The sequence below is a fragment of the Ipomoea triloba genome, chromosome 1 (assembly GCF_003576645.1).
Source record: "Ipomoea triloba cultivar NCNSP0323 chromosome 1, ASM357664v1".
Taxonomy (NCBI): domain Eukaryota; kingdom Viridiplantae; phylum Streptophyta; class Magnoliopsida; order Solanales; family Convolvulaceae; genus Ipomoea; species Ipomoea triloba.
Genome location: NC_044916.1, coordinates 27,375,143 through 27,398,665, shown reverse-complemented (window position 1 = coordinate 27,398,665; position 23,523 = coordinate 27,375,143). Strand labels below are relative to the sequence as shown.

Below are 23,523 nucleotides of genomic sequence, written 5' to 3'. Positions count from 1 at the left end.
GTTACTAATGAATTTTTCTTTTATTTGTTACATGTTTCATCGTGTGTATGCATATATTGTTAACAATTCTGAGTATTATACATACATACATACATACATACATATATATATATATATATATATATATATATATATATATATATATATGCATACATACATACATAAAAATATATTATATATCATAACCATTTTTGTAAGAAAAATTATAAATAACGTATTAATAAAAGTTATGAAATATTTGTAATGGTGTATTCAATTTAGTGTTTTCAATAACGTAACTTTTGCCGACATTTTAATATGAAAAAATTTATAAATGTTTGTCTTATAGACTTTTATAGACTCGTACAAAGTTAATGAAAGTCTAGAAAGATTTTATGAAATCATTTAAAATTTATCACTCTAAGGATCTGTTTAAAAACTTGAAAAAATGTTTTCCAAAAAACGATTTCAAGAAAATAACTCATTTTTCAAAAATATTTTAATTTTCTAGTGTTTGGTTGAAGTCAGAAAACTATATTTTTTGTTGGAAATTGTATTTTTCTATGCTTGATTCATTTTCTCGAAAATGAACATATTATTTGTTATAATAATAATATGATGATGGTGTGGTGATTATGTCGTGGTTGTGTTGTAGTGTGGTGGTAATGGTAATAATAATATTTAGTCCGTATATTCGCTTTGGGAGGCACGAGAGCTGGCCCAAGGGGAATCGTCACTTGCAGGAATTGAACCCGGGTTCTCCCGAAATTCTTCCCCACAAAGAGAGCTCACTTGCCACTTGAAATACCCCACTGGGTTGAAAATTAATTTTATAAAAAAAAAATAGAGTGAAGAGATATGGAAAATAAAGAATCTGGAAAATGTGTTCCGACTAAAAAACTAGAAAGACATTTTTCACCAAATTGTGTCTTTTTTCTGTTAACCATAATAAATATTTTACTTTGACTTCATTTTTCTCAAATACCAAAACACGAAAAATCCAGAAAATGACTTCTGGAAGTCATTTTTTGGGTTTTCAAATGGACCCTAAAACTCTTTGAAAGTCTATAAAAATCTTGATTTAATACATCCCTAATATCATTGTTATTATTAATTTATAATAATTAATAGAAAATCGCACTTTTATTTTTACTTATTTTAGAATTACAAATATTTTATATTTTACTTATTGATCTTGTTGTAAATGAGTTTCCGCAAACCAACGTTAAGTTCCATTAAATATTAGGGTTTCTGGAAGGCATAAATATAACAATCACTTTATCCATAGATGTTTTTCCCTCGGGTCACACTCCTTCAACCAAATATTTTGATCCATTCTTTTGCAATTAAATCCCCCAAAAAAAAAAAAAAAAAAAAAAAAAAAAAAAAAAAAGCACCCTAAATTCACCCTTCTTTGGTGAATGTAAGAGTGTGCTTTAAACTTTCTTGCCAACACTATCTCCTAGTCAAGCCAATCATACAAAATTTTTCTAATATAATTTATCTCTTCTATCAGTCTATGTGATTTGTGAACTATTATACATGAATATAGTTTACCTAATTTACACTTTATTATTCCTTTGTTGTTTTATATGCTATAACGTATATTATGCAGTGGTTGGTTGCATTTCTGTGAAGTGTCTTAATGTTTCTCTGGTATTTTATATGCCTAGCAGTGGATGTCTTTGTGTTCTACAAAATAGATGAGTAGATCGATGGTGGTGAATGGTGCCTTATTTTATTCATTAATTTGAATAAATATATACAGTAGGTCCATTGATAAGATATAGCGTGCAATGCTATTCACATTGTTTTCCTAAAATAAAATATAATGTGTACCTTTTTTTTTTTTATAGAAAAACTCTAATTTTATTAGAGAGGAGAAGAAAAATAAAAAGGTGTTCCATTTTTTAAGAATATTAATTCGAGCATTAGTTTTTTATTTTGCTTTTAAGTTGTGGTTGTTACCTACATTTAAATAGTGATCCTCACTAACTAAGGATTCATTTTAAAATTTAAAATTTACAAGAGTCATTTTTCAAATTTTCTCGTGTTTAAATTTACAAAGAAAATAAAATTAAGATTCTTATACTCAAACCGCTCCTTTTTATTGAAGGCTTATATCAATCTCTAAATTCACTAGTACAGAAATACAAGTCCTCCTTATATTTTCAATTATGTACTAGTGATATTCAAATGCATAATTAAAAATAAATCAAACTCCACTTATAATTAGCTAGAAAAGCCAATCATGTTGAATCATCTTTCCCAACAGAATAAATAGCTACGAGTTCCATTAATCAGGCAAAAAAAAAAAAAAAATCATCACAGCACTACTTCACCTAAATTCCAAGATAATTAGCAATCATTATACCGTAGGCCATGATTTACATTATTAGGTAGACAACTGACATATAATTTCATTTTTAATATATTACAGTTTCATTTTTCTGTACTACAAGAGTACAAGTTCAGTTTTAGCAGATTTGTGATATTTAGATACAACTTATTTTTTAGTATATTACCTAAAAATGAGCTTATAATACACTATAAAAAAAAAAAACAAAAAAGAGGCATCTATCACTGGTGTACTAGCATTATTTAGGCTTGAATTAATTGTGTTAGTTTAATTAACCCAATAAATAAATTACTGGTGCCAATGAATTAACTCAACTAACCCAAAAATTAAATTATTTGGGCTAATTAAGTCATACCAAATTAAATTCAATAATTAATATATTAGTTCATTTAAGGAAAAAGGGCCAAATAGATCCCTAAATTTTACTCCGTATACGAGAAGACAATTAAGTTTTTAAACTTTTAAAAGTTGCAATTAAGTTCATCAGCATATTATTTTCGTGCATTGAAGCCCAGAAAGTCAAAAATAGATAAACAACCCATAATAGTCTGTCACTAGGGTTCTGACGTGACTCTAGCTAACTCCGACAACTAAACCTGGCGATTGTCGTCGATTGCCTTCTCCATCGAGAAAGTGACCAGTTGATCGTGTTTTCCACTAGAGAAGGCAATTGACGACCGTCATAAGTCGTCGGTGGCTGGGATTTTGTCACCGGAGCGTTGTCGGAGTTTGTCAGAATCTCACGGCTATTACAGGTCATTTATTAATTTCTAGGCTTTGATACATGAAAATAGCATGTTGATGAGTTTAATTGCAACTTTAAAATGTTTAAGGGTCTATTGTATTCAAATCTAAAATTTTGGAACCTATTTGACCATTTTTACACGTAAAATTTTCAATTTCCACGGATAGTCTTAGTATGTACTATATTTAGGTTGAAGATAATGTGAATGATATTGCAACTACTACAAAGCATGTTAATGAATTCTTCGCTGTCCAGACTAATCAAGTATTAGAAAGGATTGTGTCAATACCAAAGAACGGTTTGATCGATCATTCTAAAATCAGGTGTTATTGGGAGATTTTGACTGATTCAGAGGTAATAAAAGTTGTTTATATGTAGAGTGTACAAGCAATGCGTGGGAACCTAGAAACTAATGGGACAATTCACTATTTACCTCATCCAACAGCTTTTGCGCCGAGGATTTTGGATTAATTTAGCTGTAAAAAAAAAAATCCCTTTACTTTCAGGCTTCAAAGGGATCATGGATTTATATTTGGGATTTAGGACACTAGGCTGGGGGAGGTACTTGGTTCAAATATTGGAATTCAAATTTGAGATCATAGTAAATCAGAATTTGAATAAAAAATTAATTAATAAATAAAAATAAGTTATTAATTATTTTTAGAGCAAATTGCCATTTTGGTCCACTGACTATAGGGGTCCTATTAATTCTAGTCCACGACTTTCAAAAGTGTTAATTGCATACCATGACTTTTCAATTTGTATCAATTTTGGACACTCCGGTGAAATTTCCGGCCAAATGTCACCGGATTCTCTTAATCCCACCGATTTGGCTTAATACAAAGGGCAAAAATGTAATTTCCACTATCCAAAATAACCCAACCCAAACCAATAATTTCCTCTATCTCATCAAAAACTCCCATTCACCAATCTCTCGACTCCCTCTCCGCCAAACACGGCCCGGTTCTTCACCTCCGGTTCGGCTGCCGCTCTTTCCTCGTCGTCTCTTCCCCGGCCACCGTCGAACAATGCTTCACCAAAAACGACATTGTCTTCGCGAACCGCCCTCGGACCATGGCCGGCGACAACTTCTCCTTCAACTACAAAGCCTTAGTGTGGGCCCCGTACGGCGATCTCTGGAGACCCCAACGCCGCCTCGCCGCCGTCGAGCTGTTATCGGCGGCCAGTCTCCAGCGATCTTCAATTATCAGGGAGGACGAGATTCGGACGGTGATCCGATCAATGTTCGGACTGACAAAAAACGATAAAATCTCAGCCGTGGATTTCACCTCTCTGGCCGGCGCGTTCACTTTCAATGCCATGATGAGAATCATAAGCGGGGAACGGTTTGTGGAAGAAGAAGATATGGGAGGGGAGAAAGGGAGAGAGATAATTGATGGGCTTCGAGAGCTTTTCTTCGCCAGTATTCTGGGCATGAATGCCTGCGATTTCTTCCCGGTTTTGAGGTGGTTCGGGTACGGAGGCATGGAGAAGAAGATGGCGGCAGTCACTGACAGGAGAATCGAGCTGGTCAGCCGCCTTCTGGACGAATTTCGCCGAAAAAATGTTGGATTTTCGGATTCAGACGGCGGGGAGAAAACAACAGTGGTTGAAACTACAGTGGAGAAAACAACAGTGGTTAAAAGATCTGACAAAGCATGAACCGGGTTTGGGATTATTGGTTTGGGTTGGGTTATTTTGGATAGTAGAAATTACATTTTTGCCCCTTGTACTAAGTCAAATCGGTGGAATTAAGAGAATCAGGCGACATTTGGCCGAAAATTTCATCGGAGTGTCTAAAATTGATACAAATTGAAAAGTCATGGTATGCAATTAACACTTTTGAAAGTGGTGGACTAGAATTAATAGGACCTCTATAGTCAGTGGACCAAAATAGCAATTTCCTCTTATTTTTATTTTTGTTCCATATTGAGTACATGAACAATGATTTTTCTTTTTAATGTTCTTCATCATTTTTTATTTTATTGTTTAAAAGTAAAAGGAAAAAGAATGATAATTGATTTGATGATTATTAAAAGACTTGAATCCAATTGTAAGATAACAAAAACAAGTAAACAAACATGATAATGTGTATTAAAATAATAAAGTGCAAAAATCTATCATGTTTATTAAATCTAATAAAAAATTGCAAAAATCACCCTAACTTTTTGTGATATTTCTATAATTCTCTGTTACAATGTAATATTATGTTCATAGTTACTTTCTCAACCTCCTGAAACACACAACGAGTCAACAATTGCCTCCATTGAGGCTTGAACCCACTCCCATCATCTATTTGAGAGTGTTAATCGGGACATCGGGTGCAACTTGACCACAAGGTCGTTGGCATAATAACTTTCAATATATTGAAAGTTATATATCTAAAACTTTTAAAAAATTTGACAATAGCTAAATAAATAAAAACAGGCTAATATTTTTGTAAGTCATTTTACATGCTATCAACTTATCAAGGATTAACTAATTGTAAACAACTAAGTTACCAAGCATATTATCTCCTAAACAAAACAATTAACACAATCAGCTAAAGCTTTTAGCTAGCTAATTGCCAATTCTACTACACGTGAGTGAAGATGAAAGTTTAATTCTACTATTGGAAAAATGATTTGGATTCTTCACATCCAATGAGAAATATAACAATCTTGCACAAATGGATACAGATAGTGGCAATACATTCCTGCGATCTTGTTATTTGGGCGGGCCATTACAACTAAACCTATATTTTCTTTCAACACAAACAAATTCTGTGACAATTCTTATAGGCAGCGAGGAAAGTCCCAAAAAATATCGGCTAGAGAATTGTATAGTCAAAAAGATCGAGCCAGCCCTTCACCCGCCTTTCAGGACAACTCTGCTTTATCCGTTATGCTTGGGGACTATGAGAACATCCGAAGGAAGTTGTTGGCATATGCCATTGGCTTGATATCAGGGTGTGGCTGGAATTTCATTTTCATACAAAGAGCAAAAGTTAAACTTGTAAATTTCATTTATCACTACTGTTTGAGAACTGAGAAAATGCATTTAGGAAATGGGCTGCAAGAAAAAGTTTGACTAAAATGTATTTGTGAAAGTTGTTTTGTCTATTTTTTTTTTTTCCAACTTCCAAAATATCTCTGTTTTCGTTCAAGCCATTCATTTCCTCCTATCTCAATCAATTTCCATGTAAAGCCCCCCCACCCACATAAAATGTCATGTAGCAAATAAAAATAAAATGGGACAGGGGAATATTGGGCAGGCAAATAATAAAAACATTGAGAAGCTAGCTAGAGGCTTACCACAGCTGAAAATGTGACAATATTTGGTTTAAGTTCAGGAGCTTGGAAACGGATGAAAGCTCCCTTGTTCCCCATCTGCACCATTTCCGAAATCACATTTAGGATATATAGTAGCATATCCATCCCATCTTATATTTAATGCATTCCGAAGATTAATGAAGAAACTTTGTAAAATTAATATGATGTGTTCAATACTTCAATCCGATGATTAATAGATAAGTCAGCTGTACTCTTCCAGTGCAAATCTTGTACAAGTGATTGCAAGAGTATCAAAGCAGTAAATGAGTCATTTAACAGGAAAGCATGACAAAAGATGCAGTTTACTAGGAAAAACCTAATTGAAAGGAAAACAAGGCATTCTACCAGATTCATTAACAGAAACCAAGGCCAAGAACTTCAGATTGAACTGGAGATGATGTTCTACGACAATACACAGGAACTCTCTAAATAAAATTATACAGCACACGGCATACTGCTAGATCCATTTCTTTGGTTGAGGTGGACACAAATGAATCAGCAAGAATTACTTTAGAGCATCCCCGAAAAATTTGAATATAGAGGTATCACTTTTGGACCCAAAGATTGACAATAGTGCAGGAAGTTCTAAAAACATAGGTGGTAAAGTTTTTTACAAGTAATCCATTGAGAGTCACATTAAAGGCTGAAACAAGTTATCAAGAAGAAGAAAACTCAGAAGCAGAGTACCTGATCACAGTAGTTTGGAGCAGAGAACACAGTGATGAGTTTACCATCATGCTCAATCTCATACCCTTCATCTTTTACTTCATGAGATCGCACAACTAACTCTGAAATAAGTATATAAAGAATTTTCATTTTCTAAATACGAAATGAACCTCAAAGACAATAAAGGCAGAAAGAGAAATTCTAATCCACTTCCACTGCTCAGTAAGGGAAGAAGAGGAAAACAAAAGTACCTAGATTATTTTCCTGCAAAAATCTTTTTGTTACATCCCCGCCAAATGAGAGACCAACACCGCGTTTACTAGGTCCTCTCCCAGGTTGAGGTTGTGGATCACTCCACAACAGTTCACACATCAACCCTGGAAATATTAAACCAAGAAGTATGGAGCAATTTGACTTAGATAAGAGGCTGCTGCAGATTTTCAAAACACCATACTGCTTTAAAAAGATTTTAGCATCTAAAATGCCTAATAAATAGAAACTTAGAAACAAAGGCTTCCACTAAACATCATAATATTGAAAAAACATTACAGATGAACCTTGAAACTCCTTAAACGCAAAAGATTATAGTAGCTCCATTCGCATTAAGAAATTCAAGTATACTACCAAATTGCTTATTTCTCACAGATGGAAACAGAGAACTCAAACCACCAACCCCAAACTTGTTTCATGCAGAAATTTAAAATAATAATAAATAAATAAATAAAAACGCACACACATACACATATTAATACTTTCATGGACCATACCTTCTTCTGGTGGCTCACAAAACCGATCAATTGCTCTAATATCAGAGAGCTTCACACCATCAACACTAAAAAGTCCTCCGTGGACAACAAAAATCTTCCCATTTATCACATGAGCTAAAGGTAAACAGCAGAATACTTCCGCAAAAAGTTCCACAAAAGTTTCGCTTAATTTGGACCTGACCTCACCCTCAAAACCATATATTTTGTTCATGTTCTTGCTTTCATGATTTCCTCTAGAGAGATACATAGCTGGAAATTTAGCAGCTAAATGAGATGCAACAGTCCACTTGAGAAAATGTAGCTGAATGGCACATGCACTTGAAAGCAAACAATAATAGAAACGGCCAATGGGTGCCTGGGTTACCTGATGGACACATGCACTTGAAAGCAAACAGTGTCAATATGACTTCAACAGAGAAAGACCCTCTGTCAACAAAGTCACCATTGAAGAGGTATGGATTATCTTCCGATGGAAGTCCATTGAGCTCAAAAATATTTAGAAGGTCATAAAACTGCAAGCACATGTTAAAAGGTCAGAACATGAATCAGTAATGTAAGGCCAACCACCATTTCCCCCAAACAAATAAATAATTACTCCTTAAACCACCAAAAGAGAGTGTGCATAGCCAAATGCCCAACACAGCAAACAAAGCACCCATATGGTCAATTTTTCAAATTACAATTTTAAGATAAATGCGCACAGCTATTAGCCATACGTATTATATTTGTTACCATTTAACTCAAGATCCACATATACCATATCTTTCAAAAGTATGTTGCTTAATCCCCCACCCTAGATATTTGACTACATACATTTCAAGTTAAGCTTCTCCATGAGGATGAACTCATGAAAGTTACACAGAACCAGAGTCGTAAACATAAACTCTGCTATGGCACATACATGGTAAATTAAAAAAATGAAAACTTTTCTCAGGTCCTTTAAGGATCCAGCAGAGATTAGGCTTGCAAGTATATATGTAAGTATGTAACATTGAAAGAAACATGCCAAATGTAAGGAGAGTACCACAACAAAAAGAGGAAAAGACAGTATTATGAAAATGACAATAAAGAAACAGAATAGTGCAGCAATCACTAACAGATTCGTACCTGGCCGTGCACATCACCACACACAGTAAAATGCTTCCCTTGAGGAACCTCAATGTCAACAAGCGAAGGCAATGATCGCAGCATTTCGCGTGTTTGTAAAACAATTTGGTATGCATATCTACAAAATAAAATCCATGAAACAGTGGACATTAGAAGCAGTCTGCAGGTTCAAAGATGAGAGAAATACTACATAGATAATGGCAATACCTTTTGTGTAAATTCTTTTGGTTTTTGAAGTCATCCATCATTTTCTTCACAAAATCTAAAGTTACAACATCTCCCTCTATCCTTGCACCAGTATACTGTGGCTCCACTTCTACAAGTTTAAAACAGAAAAGTAAGTGAATTCCAGGGAAACAACACTGGTTGGTTTCTTAATATGTTTTAGCAGGTGGAATGATTTATTAAGGAGACAATAGTTTTATATGCAACTAAGAAAATAAGATTTGCTAGAACTTCAAAGTTTAGAATGCAGGCAATATATCACTTAACAGAAAAATCATAAGAGAATAGTTCACACTATAATTTAGAAATTAACTGCTCTTCTCAATTAATAAGTAAAAAGTTGTTATATCACCCATCCCAAGAAATTGTGAATACATGACTGACAAAAAGATAGGATCGAGTTTAGTTTGAACATAAATTATGGTTGATTTTGTCAGTTGGGATATATTTTCCCACATAAAGCTACAAGTTCCAATATTTATGAATCAGAAAGGACTGGTGTTTTGTCGTCATTTCGCTGATATTTTCTTCTAAAGTTGGCCATCTATTAACTAATAGTTTATACTTAAAGGCTCAAACCTAATTCAACTGTTTGACTCTTGGTAAAGAAACTGAGATTGAGGCGACCCCACCAAAATGTTCCCAATACCACCAATACTGTTGCCAAAGCTGCTGCCACCACCCCTGTGGCTGGTCTAGATCCCATATATACCACCAGTACTGCCATTAGTGCTACTGCCGCTGCTACAGCAGTTACTTTGGTGGAAACATATGAGTAGCCAGGGCCTGACCCTATAACATTAAAATAGATAAATGTTTTACTGCTAACACATACTTCTATAAGAATAAATGGTAGGACATATAGAATATGAACATAGTGAAATTTGACTAGAGTAAAAGAAGGAGATCTTGCTTCTGAATAGTTAAATAATATATTACTCTTTTCCTGATAAAATTAAAGAATGTATTACTTGATCAAAATCGTTAAGAAGCCAAACCAGGACCCATGGTTGTAGGAATATTATAGCATTAAATTCTTAAACCCCGCTCATTAGTAGGAGAAAATGACATAAAAAGGTGGCAACCAATCCCCAACTAGAATCTGTTCCAAATACGGAGTATTTTTTGTGCACTTCAGAACACCATTAAATTTTGAGTACTACCAGATAGAATAATTATAACTAGAAAACTAAAGTCTTCAGAGACTAATATTATACTGAAGTCCCAACATAGGGTGTGTATTTCAACCAACCACTATGTAGCACCCCCCCACCCACTCACTCAACCAAATCGTTTAAAAGTTGAAGTTGACCTTTATAGCAGGTTGTTTCTGGGGTACACGGATTAAACATGATGCGTTCTATTTAGACTCACAAGCTTAAGCCACTAGAACTACAAGGTCTTTGGCTAGTGTCATCCTTCCAGCTAATAGCTGAAGGAGTCATCCAAAAGAAGCACCAACTCACTAAGTACCCTCTGCACAGAGTAAACGAAAAGGCTAAATAAAGCCAAAATACACCAGACTTTACTTCAGACCCCCACTATCAAGCCTCATATTCAGTATACGTTGATGCTAAAATACTTGTTTCAACAAATTAGACAATAGACATTAAACGACCAACATTTGCATGACCAGAATAGTCATTATGAGATCACAGAAAGATATCTTTCTATATCATCCACTAATTGCATTTCTTGAACCAAACATAAATCCCACCCATGACAGCAATCAGTGATGTCTCAGAAAGAATTAGAGCAAATAAGCGATACAAATGAAAAGGCATGTTGCAGAAATCCTAATAGAAGTAAGTTCCTTATTTCCTTCAGACCACCAGGCACTTGTACTTCTGGCTAAGTTTTAAAATTTGAGTTTGTGCTAAAGGACAACAGAACATAGCACAAGGATAATTGCTTATATATTAGCTGCCATACCTACAGAATGATAGTCAATTGAATCAGCTACTGATCGTTTTTCAGATTGAGGTACAGAAATAGCTTCTTCAAACTTAAGCTTCATCACAGCCTTCTCACATTCCTTCAATTTCTTCGTAGCATCAGGATCATTTGGACATAATCTCTTGACCTAAATCAACAGAGAAATGAGAAAGAAAAATGCTGAGATACACATAGTGAGACCATCATTTGCATTGAGTATCCCAATCTCTGAATTATCATTTCAAGGAACCATGCATAAAACACAATTGAAGCCATCAAACTTAACTTGCATACGCAAATTTCTTGTCTTGTAATATCTGATTTAACTAAAGAGCTGCTTTAGTTTGTTGAAAAAATGAAAAATTAGTCTATAAAACTTGAAACCTCATAAATTATTATACCATGGCCATAAACAGCTCCAGAGAGCCATGAAAGTGGAAGAAACACATTTCAGGCAACAAAGCTGAAACAGGGAAAAAAAATAGAAGAAACCTGCTGAAAATCTTTGAGTGCATCTTTAAACTTCCCCATCGCCAAATACGCAGCACCTCGTCTATAGTATCCCTAAAATATTCAATGAGAACCTATTAAAAAATAAAAACTTGAAAAATCGAAATGACAACACTTTCTCTATGATTCAGAACTTACCTTTGAATATTTAGGGTCAACCTCAATAGCTTTAGTAGCATCCTGTATAGCACTACCGTACTCCTCCAGTTTAGTGTGCGCCAAGGCACGGTTAGCCCAGTAAACCGCATTCTTACTGTTCAACTCAATTGCTTGTGTGTACAAATCAATAGCTTGCCCAAATTTATGCGCTTAAGTTCAAAAAAAAAAAAAATCAGTTTATTCCATCATTACAAGAGTACAAGAGTGTACATTTATAGAAGAGCGGGATAAGGTTGGTACCTTTGAAGGCTTCATTGGCTCGGAGTTTGAGCTGTTCGGCTTGAGAGTCGTTGGAATGTTCAGGCTCCATTGTGGACAAAATATTGACGATTTTTTTTATGACACGGACTTGCAATCAGAAGATTGCAGAGTTCATGAATCTCGGTTGTGGTCGTTGCTTTAGGTCGTCGTCAATGGAGGAGAGAGAAACCGAGAGCTAGGGAATATAACCCTAGATGGCTCCGGCTCCACTGTAGTGATGTTCACTGCAATGTAGAATATCAGTAGTACGGAGTAGTTGTTGATGTTAACTGCTTTTTTTTTCTTTTTTTTCTTTTTAATCTTTTCTCCATTTATCAATGATAAAAATTTTAAAATGTCAATTACTCATTATTCTATCCGCACACATTAAATCTTTTCTTACTTTTATTAAAAGTGAGACATATTATGATATCACTAAATTTACAATTAACCAGCAATTCAGTATTCACCTTTCATCCATACAATTCTTAAACAATCATTATATCATGAGTCATGATTCACCTTGTAACATAAATCATAACATAAAGTTTATTTTTTATATATTGAATGTCTATTGTTAATATATTGAACATTCATTTTTTTAAGATTCATTTTCTTGTGTATTGCAAAATTCATTATTTGGTATATTATTTAGAAATGAATTTTCAATATATTAAAAATAAACACTCGCTATACTAAAAATGAGCATTTATTCATAATGTACAATATAATTTGTCATTATATTGTAGGGCAGCTACGGGCAGGGCAACAACGGCAACCGGTGTGGAGATCAACAGCTGGCTAGGCGACAATGGTGGGAGCTCGACATGGTTTTTGCTTAGCTAAAAATTAAAACTAATTAGAAGAAGAATTTTTTAAATTTGGTGAGATAGTAGGTGATGAAGTGAATGTTAGGGCCGGATAGAAAAAACCTCACTAAGGGCATTCACAATAGTGGATTTTAAGGGGTTTTTGCTTGGCTAAAAATTAAACCAGTTGTTATGCTGTGGACCCAGGTCCACCTTGCAAGGTGGACCTGGGTCCAATACGACGCCGTTTCACATTTTTTTTTATTTAAAAAAAAAATAATAATAAACGGCGTTAACGACTCCTCATCGCAACAGAATACAAACTCTACATTCACAGACCCTATACTCCATATTCACAATTTGAAAACTCCACATTCACACATTACATAGCTATATGTTTAGTAACTATATTACCACGGTTAATCGGTTATGCATTCACACATTCAAAACTCTATATTCACAGGTCCTATACTCCATGTTCACAACTTCGAAACTCCACATTCACACATTACAGGCCTACAAGTTGCTAGAACTCTGTTAACTCTACTACATATTCACACATTCATAACTCTACATCCACAAATTCTATACTCCATATTCACAATTTGAAACCTCCACATTCACACATTTCAGGGATGCTAGAACTCTGTTAACTCTACTACAGATTCACACATTCATAACTCTACATTCACAAATTTTATACTCCATATTCACAATTTGAAACCTCCACATTCACATATTTCAGAGCTATATGTTTAGTAATTTAAAAAAAATAAAAATTAGTGAAACGGTGTCATATTGGACCCAGGTCCATAGCATAATTTGCCAAATTAAACATGGGTTTTCAACAAATGAGGAATGTGTTTTTTGGTGATTTTTCATAACATAAGGACCTAATTTTTTCAGACATTTTGGGACCCACCAAGATTCAAAAAAGCAAAGCTACAGTCACGTGATGAGCACGCCCAACCACGTTGTGCGCGTTAATATGACATTTTTAATTTATTTATTTTCCAAATTTGTTTTTTCTTTTCTATTTTTTTGTCATACATGCAAAAACTTCTCAAAAACTAGTCATACATGCAAAAACTTCTCAAAAACTACAACTACCAATATTGATGGCATGCCTGAGAGCTGATATAGATTACTGATCAGTAAACTGTAAGGTCAGCTTTCAATGATTTGACTTTCAACCCACTGAAATGGATAAAGCTGCCTGAGCCAAAATTCTGCACTAAAATTATGATATTGTAATAAAACTCTTTTTATTTATTAGTTATCATAAATTGACCAACCCTACCTCCTTATATTGCCATGACAAATTGTAAAAATATTTGATCCTTTAGCATGATCCTAAAGAAATATATGCTGCAGAAAACATTACTCCAATCATAGAAGCAGATGTACTTTCTAAAATCTATAATTAAATCTTATAAGCAATCTTCCATTTTCCCTTCTCTAATATGTTCAGCTAATTTTCTGTACTCCTAAGATTGTATACAACAAAGTATCAGAGTAAAATGCATGGTATACTATGAAAAATGGCACAAGTTCCAGAAATCCCAGAAGGAAAATATGAAGGGCTAACAACCAGAGGTTTTTTTTTTTTTTTTCAACAGAAGGTCATTATTGAAGTATCCTATAAGCTAGTCTTTTTTTACCAAGTTTTGGTCCAAGAAAAAAAAAAAAAAAAAGAAAGTTCCAGCAATGCCAGAGAAATGAATCAAGAAGATTGGGTACTTCATCCTGTAGTCACCAATTCAGTTGGGTTGGTGCCCTATCATTCATATCACCACAGCATATCATGAAAGAAAAATCTTATAATTTCCTTGTATTAAGATTTGAGTGGGGAACTGCCAACTCATTGGTTACACGTGCTGCTGCCGCCTCTTCTTCTTTTTTTTTTTTTGTTTTTTTTTTTGTTTTTTGTGACAGCATCTTCCTTTGGTTGATCCGGCTGACTACACAATCTCTTATAGAAGTCCAATACTTTTGGGTGCACCTTTATCATATTAGGATTGAAACTTGGCAAATGAAGACCTTCCAACCTTTTCGCACGTGAAAGTGCCACATAAACCATCCCATAGCCAAAAGCTCGGTTGAGATCTGTATAAAGGCAGTTTAGAGTCATCCCTTGACATTTGTGGATGCTTAGAGCCCATGCTAGTATAAATTCAGTTGGGTTGGTGCCCTATCATTCATATCACCACAGCATATCATGAAAGAGAAATCTTATAATTTCCTTGTATAAAGATTTGAGTGAGGAACCGCCAACTCATTGGTTACACGTGCTGCTGCCGCCTTGTTTTTTTGTTCTTTTTTTGGTGACAGCATCTTCCTTTGGTTGATCCAGCTGACTACACAATCTGTTATAGAAGTTCAATACTTTCGGGTGCACCTTTATCATATTAGGATTGAAACTTGACAAATGAAGACCTTCCAAGCTTTTCACACGTGAAAGTGCCACATAAACCATCCCATAGCCGAAAGCTCGGTTGAGATCTGTATAAAGGCAGTCTAGAGTCATCCCTTGACATTTGTGGATGCTTAGAGCCCATGCTAGTATGAGGGGAATCTGTTTTCTTACGGCAACAACTTCCTCACCATCCATTATAGACCATGTTTCTGGACCAATAATAAGTTTTTCTGGTTGAAAGTCAAATTTCACTATAGGTAACCAGTTAGTGCCAAATGTTTTATCAGTACCATTAACCGATTCAAAACCAATAACAGTACCAGCAGCACCATTCACAAGTTTGTGCCGAGCATCCAAGTTCTTTGTCAACATCACCCTTGCGCCTACACAGAGTTCAAGAAAATCAGGTGCTATTCCCAGCTTTAGCTGTTGTTTCCAACTGTCCTCACCACTGTCAACAGCTCGATAACCAATAAGATCCTGATGTAAGCTATCTAGGTGTTTTTTGTTTACTATATATACATCATCATTCCTTGGATAGAGCTTTACAGCTAAAGGATCAGGCTCCAATTTTGAGCAATGATTTTTCAATAGATTTAAGTCCTCGAAATCATATTCCCCTTTCCTTATTCCCTGTAAAAGTTTTACAAGCTGAGGATCTGATTGCCTAAAAACTGTAGTAAGATCAATCTGAGTGTCAAAGCTCAGATTCCATATAGAAGCTTCAAAAGCAAATTTCTGTGTCTTCTTATTAAAGATAGGTGGTAATTGAAAGAAATCTCCACTCGCAACTACTTGAATACCACCCCAAACCATCTCCTCATCAGATCCATTTATACTACTTCGTATCTTGCGCGCAATGAACTCAAGTTTATCATACAATTCTCCACTTATCAAGCTAATTTCATCAATAATCAAAGCCTGGACCATTTTCCATCTGTGGCACGCCCTCTGATTGGAACAAACCTTGTGTAGTAATTCTTCAGCTGTAGCCTCACCCAGCCCAATGCCAGCAAAAGAATGAAGGGTGTACCCGTTCAGGGCGCAAGCTGAAACACCAGTAGAAGCAGTGACATAAACCCGAGATCGCCCATGAATTCTTCGGAGCTTCCGGATGATATGCTGGATCAGAAAGGTTTTACCAGTTCCTGCTGACCCAGTAACAAAAACTGACTTCCCAGCAGAAATGGCATCCAAAACTTGTGACTGTTGCACAGTCCATTTTACTCTAGTCCTCTTATTAGGCGGCTTAGAAGATGAAGATTCATTGCTAGAAGAATCCTTCTTGCTGCTCATGGCCCTTTGAGCCAAATGTCTGTTTTTCCCAGCTGCTGCCTTAGAGCTGAAACATCTATACGTCGCTATTGCAGAGGAGAATATCAAATTCATGGTTCTACACTTCTACCTACAACACCTTAACCCTAATCCACCTCGTTCGTTCTCTCTAATCTGAATTCTACCCTTCTTCTAACGCGTACTCAATCATACACTCCACTCGCCGCCTTATGGATACTCAGAATCTCATCCAGAAAGAAAGAAAGAAAAATAATGCCTGCCAACACTCCACTAGTCTAGTCTTCCGATCACTCAGAATCTCATTCCCAATAAAAACTTTAGCAGAACCACCGGAAAAATAAAATTAGGTCTTTGGGGAGATAATTTGAATTTTGAAGTCAAACTAAACAAAAAGCACCACGTACTTCAGAATGCCGGCTAGAAATAACAATTAAAAGCACGAAATTCAGGAAAAGAGAAGAGTTTGCATACCGAATACCAAATGGTGCTTCCTCGATGTTGAAACTGTAAACCAACGAGCAGAGCAGAGGGGCTGTACTTGAACATTTGATATTATTTTCAAATAACAATCAGCGGAGGGGAGGAGCATCTCAAGAAGTTTAATATGACCATTTTTAATTTTAGTCTTCTACATTTTTAAATTTAGTTCTATTATTTCAGATTTGTAGGGAACACGAAAAATGACTTTTAGAAGTCATTTTGACAGTCAAAGGAAGTGGGGAATTTGAGAAAATGGAGATGTCTATTTGTATTGTTGAGGAAGAATGAAGCATAGAGTAAAATAAACTAAATGCATGTGTCCATTTTTATTTATTGCTAAGGAAGAATGAAGCATAGAGTCAAATAATAAGTACTAGAAAAAGGTATCGAACCCACAACCTCCGCAAAGCAACACACATTCTAACCCAAAGCAACTACTTATCTTATATATTAAAGGGCATGAAGTTTCACTTATCCATAGAAAGTAAGCTTGAAGTAAGGTAGTGGGCAGACACATGTGTGGCCAAGAATGAAGACTAGTAGGGCTAGTAGCGAACAGAGTTTTCCACAAATTACACGTGTTCGAGCTCGGTAAGCGTTCGTTTATGTTCGTTTGTTAAGATAAATGAACATTAACAAACAAAATTTAGAGCTCGGTTAATAAATGAACAGAGTCTGAACAATGATAAGCTCGTTTGTTAAGTGTTCGCGAATAAGCTTGTTTGTGTTCATTTAGTAATGTTCATGAACAAGCTCGATTGTGTTCGTTTAGTAGTGTTCGCAAACAAGCTCATTTTGTGTTCGTTTAATAATGTTCGCGAACATGTTTTATATATATATATATATATATATATATATATATATATATATATAATTGTTCGTGAACGTAGATTATTTATTGTTCACGAACAAATTGTATTTAATTTATGAACATGTGCAGGTGTTGGTTATTAAGTGTTCACGAAAGTGTTCATAAACTTAAATAAACATGTTTGTTAACGTTTTTACAAACACGTTCGTGGATGTGTTCGTTAACGTTAACAAACACGTTCGTGAACGTGTTCGCGAATATTAACGAACGCTTAACAATCGAACACGAACAGGATTTTTAAAAACCTTAATAATCGAACACGAACACGAACACTCCAAAATCCTTAACAAACGAACACGAGCAACCTTAGTTCATTTATGTTCGATTCATTAACAGCCCTAAAGACTAGCTAATGTCATACACTTGTCAATAAGCATTCAGAAAATCTTCAACACTATATAAAGTATCATTGCCTCCCTCATCTCTGGGTCCATAGAATCCTTTCAAGGCATGTGGTATGAATTCCTAACTTCCAATAGCTAACACTAGAGTTTGATTCCTTGCCACTACATTATTGTTTCTCCACCCCAACAATAATACTACTATTTGACTACACATATATTCTCATACTCGATTAACCATCAGTCCCCATGCTCACACACAGTGATCCCTCACATTTACTCTACACCTATATATTAAGGAAATTACTATCTCAACTCCATCTCTCTAACTGTGTAATCACCTTTTATATGTATATATATGCATCAATACAATAATGGTCTTGCAGAAGAGTAGTTGAAAGTGTATCTCTTACCCATACTTATGAACTGTCAAATTAATTAAAATAGATAAATCTTGCTTAATGATAGATCAGATGTTCATTATATATGCCCGGCCGCTTTGATCTTTCGTTTTTCTGACTGGATTATATATGCGAATCCAAGCTAAGCTCTGGCGGTTGCAATGGGCAAAACTGGGTAATTAAATGCTGCGCGCAAGGCCAGTACAAGCTAGCTCCCTCAAGAAATAAATTAAAAAACTAACAGTTCACATTCAATTCATATATAAACTAAGGGTGCGTTTGGTTCGCACATGGGAATCGGAATAGGAATGGGTATCAAATACTTGGTAAGGGTAATGGGTTTTGGTGAAAGTATTTAGCATGTTTGGTAGTTGGGTGAAATGTGAATGATTATTAATAGTTGGGGAAGAAATGAGGAAGGGAAATGAAACCCTTATTTAATAAGGGTATGAGTTTTCTCATTAATGGGGTATTCCAAACCCATAGTAGCATTCTCAAAACCTATCAACCAAACACTAACAATCACTTTCATACCCATTCCTTAGGCCTAAACCCACCAACCAAACACACCCTAACTAAATCATAGGTAGGTAGTGTTGACTACTTATATAAATGTGTAAGATACATGCATGCATTAATTAATTAAATGGAAATTGATAGACATGATGACTCACTCCATCTGATCTATCTCATATTGCATACATATTCAAAATAATAAAGGAAATTCGATGATGAAATGAAGCTAGCTAGGCTGAAACAATACAATGCAATGAAGAAACTGACATACAGTGATGAAAATTAAATTACAAGACTCTTATATTAATAATAATAATAGGCCGGATCAGAGTGATCTAGGCTTGAGGCGACCCTCATTGGCCAACTTGAACAGCCTGGCCTGAGCTGCGGCGGCGGTGTTTGAACTGAGAGCTGCGCCAAAGCTGTCCCTGACGTGTTGGGTGGTGTAAGGAAACCTGTTGGTGCTAAGCATGGAGTTGAGCAAAGAAGCAGTGCCTTCCCTGTAAAGCTCCCCAAAGCCATCGTTTCTGGTGTTGGAAAGTGCTTGCAACAAATTGAGGTTGGTTCCAAACCCCCCAGCAGGAACGCTGGCCACCCCAAATACACCGCCCACAGTTCCCCAGAAACCCACCAACCCCCATATCAATCCAGGGTGGCTCTTCCAGTAACTGCATGCATGCAATTAAGTTAGACAGAGAACATATTAGAGATATCTAAATAGTATCAAACTGAAGCACGTGCTCCATCTCAACTAAAAGTCTAAGCTGATAGTTAGACTGCACATTTATGTTTATATATAGTTGTTACTTACTCGCAGGTGAAAGGTGGTGAGTTTGGGTCGAATCCGAAGGGGGGTGTGCTTGGTTCTAAGCCAAATGGGGGAGATGGGACGATTGGAGTCGGTGGGGAGTCAACAATGGGGGTTGGGGTATCGGGGGTGGTGGGGGTTGGGATGTCGGGTATGGTCGGAGTAGTTGGAGTTGGAGTGTAGGTTGGGGTGGAAGGTGTGGTCGGAGGGCTATAGTAACCGCCGCCGCCGCCGTGATGACCTCCACCATGATGCGGCGGGCTGCCGCAGTTTGAGGGTGGACTACCGCCTCCATAGCTACCACCACCTCCGTGGTGAGAGGACGATCCTCCGTGGTGGTGAGAAGATGATCCTCCATGGTGACCGCCGGAACCATGAGAACCTGTATATATGTCACACACAAAATGCATCTATCAGGCTATACACTATGCATGCATGCATTAGTACAAGTAATTAGAAACTGTCCGTTGCTGGAACCAGTGAAGGGCCAAGTTCCAACTAAGGAATTGTTGAACAGGCCTGGATTTGAAGGGCTAAGTCCAACATTATACATGCGATAGTATAGGAAAATAAAATTGATGGGCTACCTGAGGGAGTGGAAGGAGTTCCAATATTGGGATCAGGAGGAGAATAATAGTTCTTTTGGTCATTGAGAGAAGCGGCGGAAATGGCAGGAATGAGGACCAAATTGTGAGAGAGCAAAGCAGCCATTGTAGCCCACAGGAGGAGAGAACCCTGTCTGCTGCTTCTCTCCATTCTCATCAATCTTTAAACTAAAGAAGAATTGAAGAAATTAGTTGGAGTAGAAAAGATAGAGAAGCAAAGGAGGGTATATAAAGAGTGAGCGGAGAGAGTAGTAGTAAATATAAACAGGTGAGGAAGTGTGTAGTTAGTTGTATGCGGTGCATGTGCATTTATTGTCACACTGTATAGTACCATTTTTAATATAATTTAAACCTCAGATCATATTGCAGAATATGGAGATAGATAGATAAATAGATAGTCCACCATATATATTTCCCTAAAAGCATCTACTATGTACTTTCTCCTCAGCTCCCAAGTACATATCTACTACATACTACACATATTTGACCATTGTATATATGTCTGATATGATGATGATTTGGTTGTCTTAATTGTATCCAACTCATGATCAACGTACCATTTCCTGTTTGCTTCACAGCTTTCAACTTCACTTCCTCTATCTGTCGGCCTTTTGTTGTTAAGCACAGCTGGAAATTAAACATCTTGTGGCATGGTTTAAACCCCAAATTGAAACCAATCTAACATACATTTTTCATTTTACATGGATATTGTACTGGATGGTTTCCCATTTTTTAAAACAAGACTAATTCAGTTAAATATAGACAAATTCATTTAAGAACAACTCTTAGAGAAAAAAACATTATTACATACACAAACATAAAAATAATATTTCAAGTGGACATAATAAACTAAGATAAATAATATCCCAACTTAGTACAGATCAGAAATTAAAGAATGATTGAAAACTAAAAACCCTATAGACAAATTAAATTGATGATATATTCACTAAGTAAGCTAATGGATATTGGTCCATGATTCGGTGTATTATGAAGGGTCTTGGGTCAGAGGTTTTGATGATATCCTGGCCAGCTATAGCCAAGGTGTTGAAGAAACAGACACTTGGAAAGCCTAGGTAGTATAGATAGGATAAATGCATGAATGAATGAATGAATGCATGGGTTGAAGAAAAATGTGCAGTGTCTTGAATCTCAGTAAATGAGCCTGACACAGGTAGGTGAAGATGCCTAACAAGGTGAATGGATTCATTGAATTGCTGTATTAAATCAACCCCTCCCCCCTCCACAACACTGCTATTGCCTATCACTTCTCCACTCAAAATCCATATTTACCCGCAAAGTTCATATACCTAAAGCATAACTAAACGCCATTGTTTGACAAGAATCAACAATTAATTAAATTCATCTAACTTATTAATCACAAGCAGGTTTAACCATCGAATTTATGTACGAGTACATAAAAGTGAATTGAGATCGAAGTGACTTACTGGCATTTTCCCCAGGCTGTACAAAATTATGCTCAAATGACAGCAACTGTACTGTACTCCTCAACGCAACACGTACTAAATGCAACCATAACTTAGAGCATGCAGGTAGCCCATTCCCATGGTATCATCATGAGTAATTTATGACTTGTGCATTTTAATATCCAAATACGGTAGCTTCCTTAGATGTACATTTCTCTGATTTTTACCTGTCATTCTATTGATAAGTCTATTGGGCAGAGGCGGGATGAAATACCAAGTTCAACAATTGGTGGCTAGAAGATTGTCGAATAAAGATTGGTGAAGGATCAAGTCCTGTTGTCCATCGTGCTTCTAAAAATGTGGTAATATATAAAGAAATAAAATTGTGTCTTCGCTATAAGTTATAGTTTTTGGTGTAGTGATAATCCTTCCATACTAACACAGTCATTGCGGTCGGCGGCGAGGCATGCACTCAATAAATCAAAACCGTTTGAATACAATCCATATTGTAAATTAATAAGGTTGAAATTAAGACTTAAAAAAAATTGCAAGTATTTTTCCGAAAACTGTATCGCATAACATATTTAATATTTTAACAACATTACTTAAGTAAATAATTTATCAATTCCGGAACATGAACTATAGACTTGACATTCATCAATTCTTAACAAAATTCATTAATTTAACAATAGCTCAAATCTTTATGTATATCAAGTAAAGTATATATAAGTTCATTTTTAAAGTACTATATGCTTATTTTGACTTACAATACACTAAAAATAAATTAGTATCAAAATATAATAAATCTACTCATCAAAATGAACCTATAGAATACTAAAAATAAACCTAAATTAAAAATGACTTTGTATCAATGTCCACCTTGCAAGGTGGACTCTAGGATGCACAATATAATTTGTCCTTGATTTTGAGTCAGATTTTGATTTTTTTTAAAATTTTGTTTAAAGTTATTTAAGAAATTCATAAAATAATTTTTTTTTAAATGGCTCATTTTTTGAAATGTATTTAATTTCTAGTGTTTTGTTAACATTTCAAAAAATAACAAAAATCTATTACAAAATTATTTCTTATAAAATATTACAAATTAAAAAAAAAAAAAAAAGAAGAAGAAGAAGAAGAAGAAAAAAACCAATAAAAATTAGTACAACAAAGTAAACCAATTTATTATCCAATTTTGTTTTTTGCCTTTCCGAAAACAAAAGCCACTATAAAATGCAATTTGGATGATGCGGTGTTTGAAGACATTAAAAAAAAAAAAATAGTTTTGCAAAATCTCATATGTAAATGATTTGTGAAAAGGGTTGTGTTTTTTTTATAAGTATTATACTTTCCTTATAAGTATTACGGAGTAGTATTCTTTCTCATAAATAATTCTTTAACTTTCTAATATTATATATATATATATATATATATATATATATATATATATATATTTTATCAAAGGGTGTGCTTGGAAACTTTAAAAAAATTACTTTCAGAATGTTTTTTTTTTTTTTAAAGTTTTTGGCTATCAACAAAAAATGCTCATTTCGGTC

General features: G+C 35.2%; 4 protein-coding genes across 6 annotated transcripts; 1 reads left to right on the top strand and 3 right to left on the bottom strand.

Moving 5' to 3' along the window:
- The first annotated feature begins 4,157 nt into the window (after positions 1 to 4,157).
- LOC116011688 (cytochrome P450 81C13-like) lies at positions 4,158 to 4,745 on the top strand. The gene has a single exon (XM_031251093.1). The coding sequence runs from the start codon at positions 4,158 to 4,160 to the stop codon at positions 4,743 to 4,745; it is 588 nt and encodes a 195-aa protein (XP_031106953.1).
- Positions 4,746 to 5,669: 924 nt separating this feature from the next.
- Positions 5,670 to 17,109, bottom strand: LOC116023980 (serine/threonine-protein phosphatase 5). 2 transcript variants are annotated; one of them, XM_031264869.1, is made up of 14 exons: positions 16,996 to 17,109; positions 12,004 to 12,248; positions 11,743 to 11,912; positions 11,587 to 11,658; positions 11,092 to 11,242; positions 9,739 to 9,951; positions 9,142 to 9,250; positions 8,935 to 9,052; positions 8,192 to 8,339; positions 7,828 to 8,076; positions 7,312 to 7,437; positions 7,082 to 7,182; positions 6,377 to 6,451; positions 5,670 to 6,037 (listed from the first exon to the last, which is right to left on the bottom strand). In XM_031264869.1, exons 2-14 carry the CDS (start codon positions 12,071 to 12,073, stop codon positions 5,978 to 5,980), a joined length of 1,662 nt encoding a protein of 553 aa, XP_031120729.1. In that variant the 5' UTR covers positions 12,074 to 12,248; positions 16,996 to 17,109; the 3' UTR covers positions 5,670 to 5,977. The 2 variants fall into 2 exon arrangements, with proteins under 2 accessions (XP_031120729.1, XP_031120735.1); XM_031264875.1 differs by lacking the exon at positions 9,739 to 9,951 and having other exon boundaries at positions 16,996 to 17,104.
- Positions 14,554 to 16,617, bottom strand: LOC116011676 (ATP-dependent DNA helicase PIF1-like). Its single transcript, XM_031251083.1, has 3 exons — positions 15,199 to 16,617; positions 14,815 to 15,003; positions 14,554 to 14,589 (listed from the first exon to the last, which is right to left on the bottom strand). Exons 1-3 carry the CDS (start codon positions 16,615 to 16,617, stop codon positions 14,554 to 14,556), a joined length of 1,644 nt encoding a protein of 547 aa, XP_031106943.1.
- A 2,095-nt stretch (positions 17,110 to 19,204) lies between the features above and the next one.
- Positions 19,205 to 22,197, bottom strand: LOC115995922 (protodermal factor 1). Of its 2 annotated transcripts, XM_031235080.1 has the most exons (5): positions 21,992 to 22,197; positions 21,104 to 21,173; positions 20,529 to 20,714; positions 19,945 to 20,323; positions 19,205 to 19,801 (listed from the first exon to the last, which is right to left on the bottom strand). In XM_031235080.1, the coding sequence occupies exons 3-5, from the start codon at positions 20,701 to 20,703 to the stop codon at positions 19,459 to 19,461; spliced, it is 897 nt and encodes a 298-aa protein (XP_031090940.1). In that variant the 5' UTR covers positions 20,704 to 20,714; positions 21,104 to 21,173; positions 21,992 to 22,197; the 3' UTR covers positions 19,205 to 19,458. The 2 variants fall into 2 exon arrangements, with proteins under 2 accessions (XP_031090940.1, XP_031090933.1); XM_031235073.1 differs by lacking the exons at positions 21,104 to 21,173; positions 21,992 to 22,197 and having other exon boundaries at positions 20,529 to 20,755.
- Between the last annotated feature and the right edge of the window lie 1,326 nt (positions 22,198 to 23,523).

What these genes read in the sequence shown, in the direction of transcription:
- LOC116011688 (XM_031251093.1), top strand. Translation starts at nt 4,158, where the DNA reads ATGGCCGGCGACAACTTCTCCTTCAACTACAAAGCCTTAGTGTGGGCC.
- LOC116023980 (XM_031264869.1), bottom strand. Translation starts at nt 12,073, where the DNA reads ATGGAGCCTGAACATTCCAACGACTCTCAAGCCGAACAGCTCAAACTC. An exon ending in TTGACCCTAAATATTCAAAG is followed by an intron (nt 11,659 to 11,742) that starts GTAAGTTCTGAA and finishes TGAATATTTTAG; the next exon opens with GGATACTATAGACGAGGTGC. An exon ending in CAAAAGAATTTACACAAAAG is followed by an intron (nt 9,053 to 9,141) that starts GTATTGCCATTA and finishes TTTATTTTGTAG; the next exon opens with ATATGCATACCAAATTGTTT.
- LOC116011676 (XM_031251083.1), bottom strand. Translation starts at nt 16,617, where the DNA reads ATGAATTTGATATTCTCCTCTGCAATAGCGACGTATAGATGTTTCAGC. An exon ending in TGATAAAGGTGCACCCGAAA is followed by an intron (nt 15,004 to 15,198) that starts GTATTGAACTTC and finishes TATGAATGATAG; the next exon opens with GGCACCAACCCAACTGAATT. An exon ending in TCAATCCTAATATGATAAAG is followed by an intron (nt 14,590 to 14,814) that starts GTGCACCCAAAA and finishes TATGAATGATAG; the next exon opens with GGCACCAACCCAACTGAATT.
- LOC115995922 (XM_031235080.1), bottom strand. Translation starts at nt 20,703, where the DNA reads ATGAGAATGGAGAGAAGCAGCAGACAGGGTTCTCTCCTCCTGTGGGCT. An exon ending in AACTCCTTCCACTCCCTCAG is followed by an intron (nt 20,324 to 20,528) that starts GTAGCCCATCAA and finishes ACATATATACAG; the next exon opens with GTTCTCATGGTTCCGGCGGT. An exon ending in TCACCACCTTTCACCTGCGA is followed by an intron (nt 19,802 to 19,944) that starts GTAAGTAACAAC and finishes GCATGCATGCAG; the next exon opens with TTACTGGAAGAGCCACCCTG.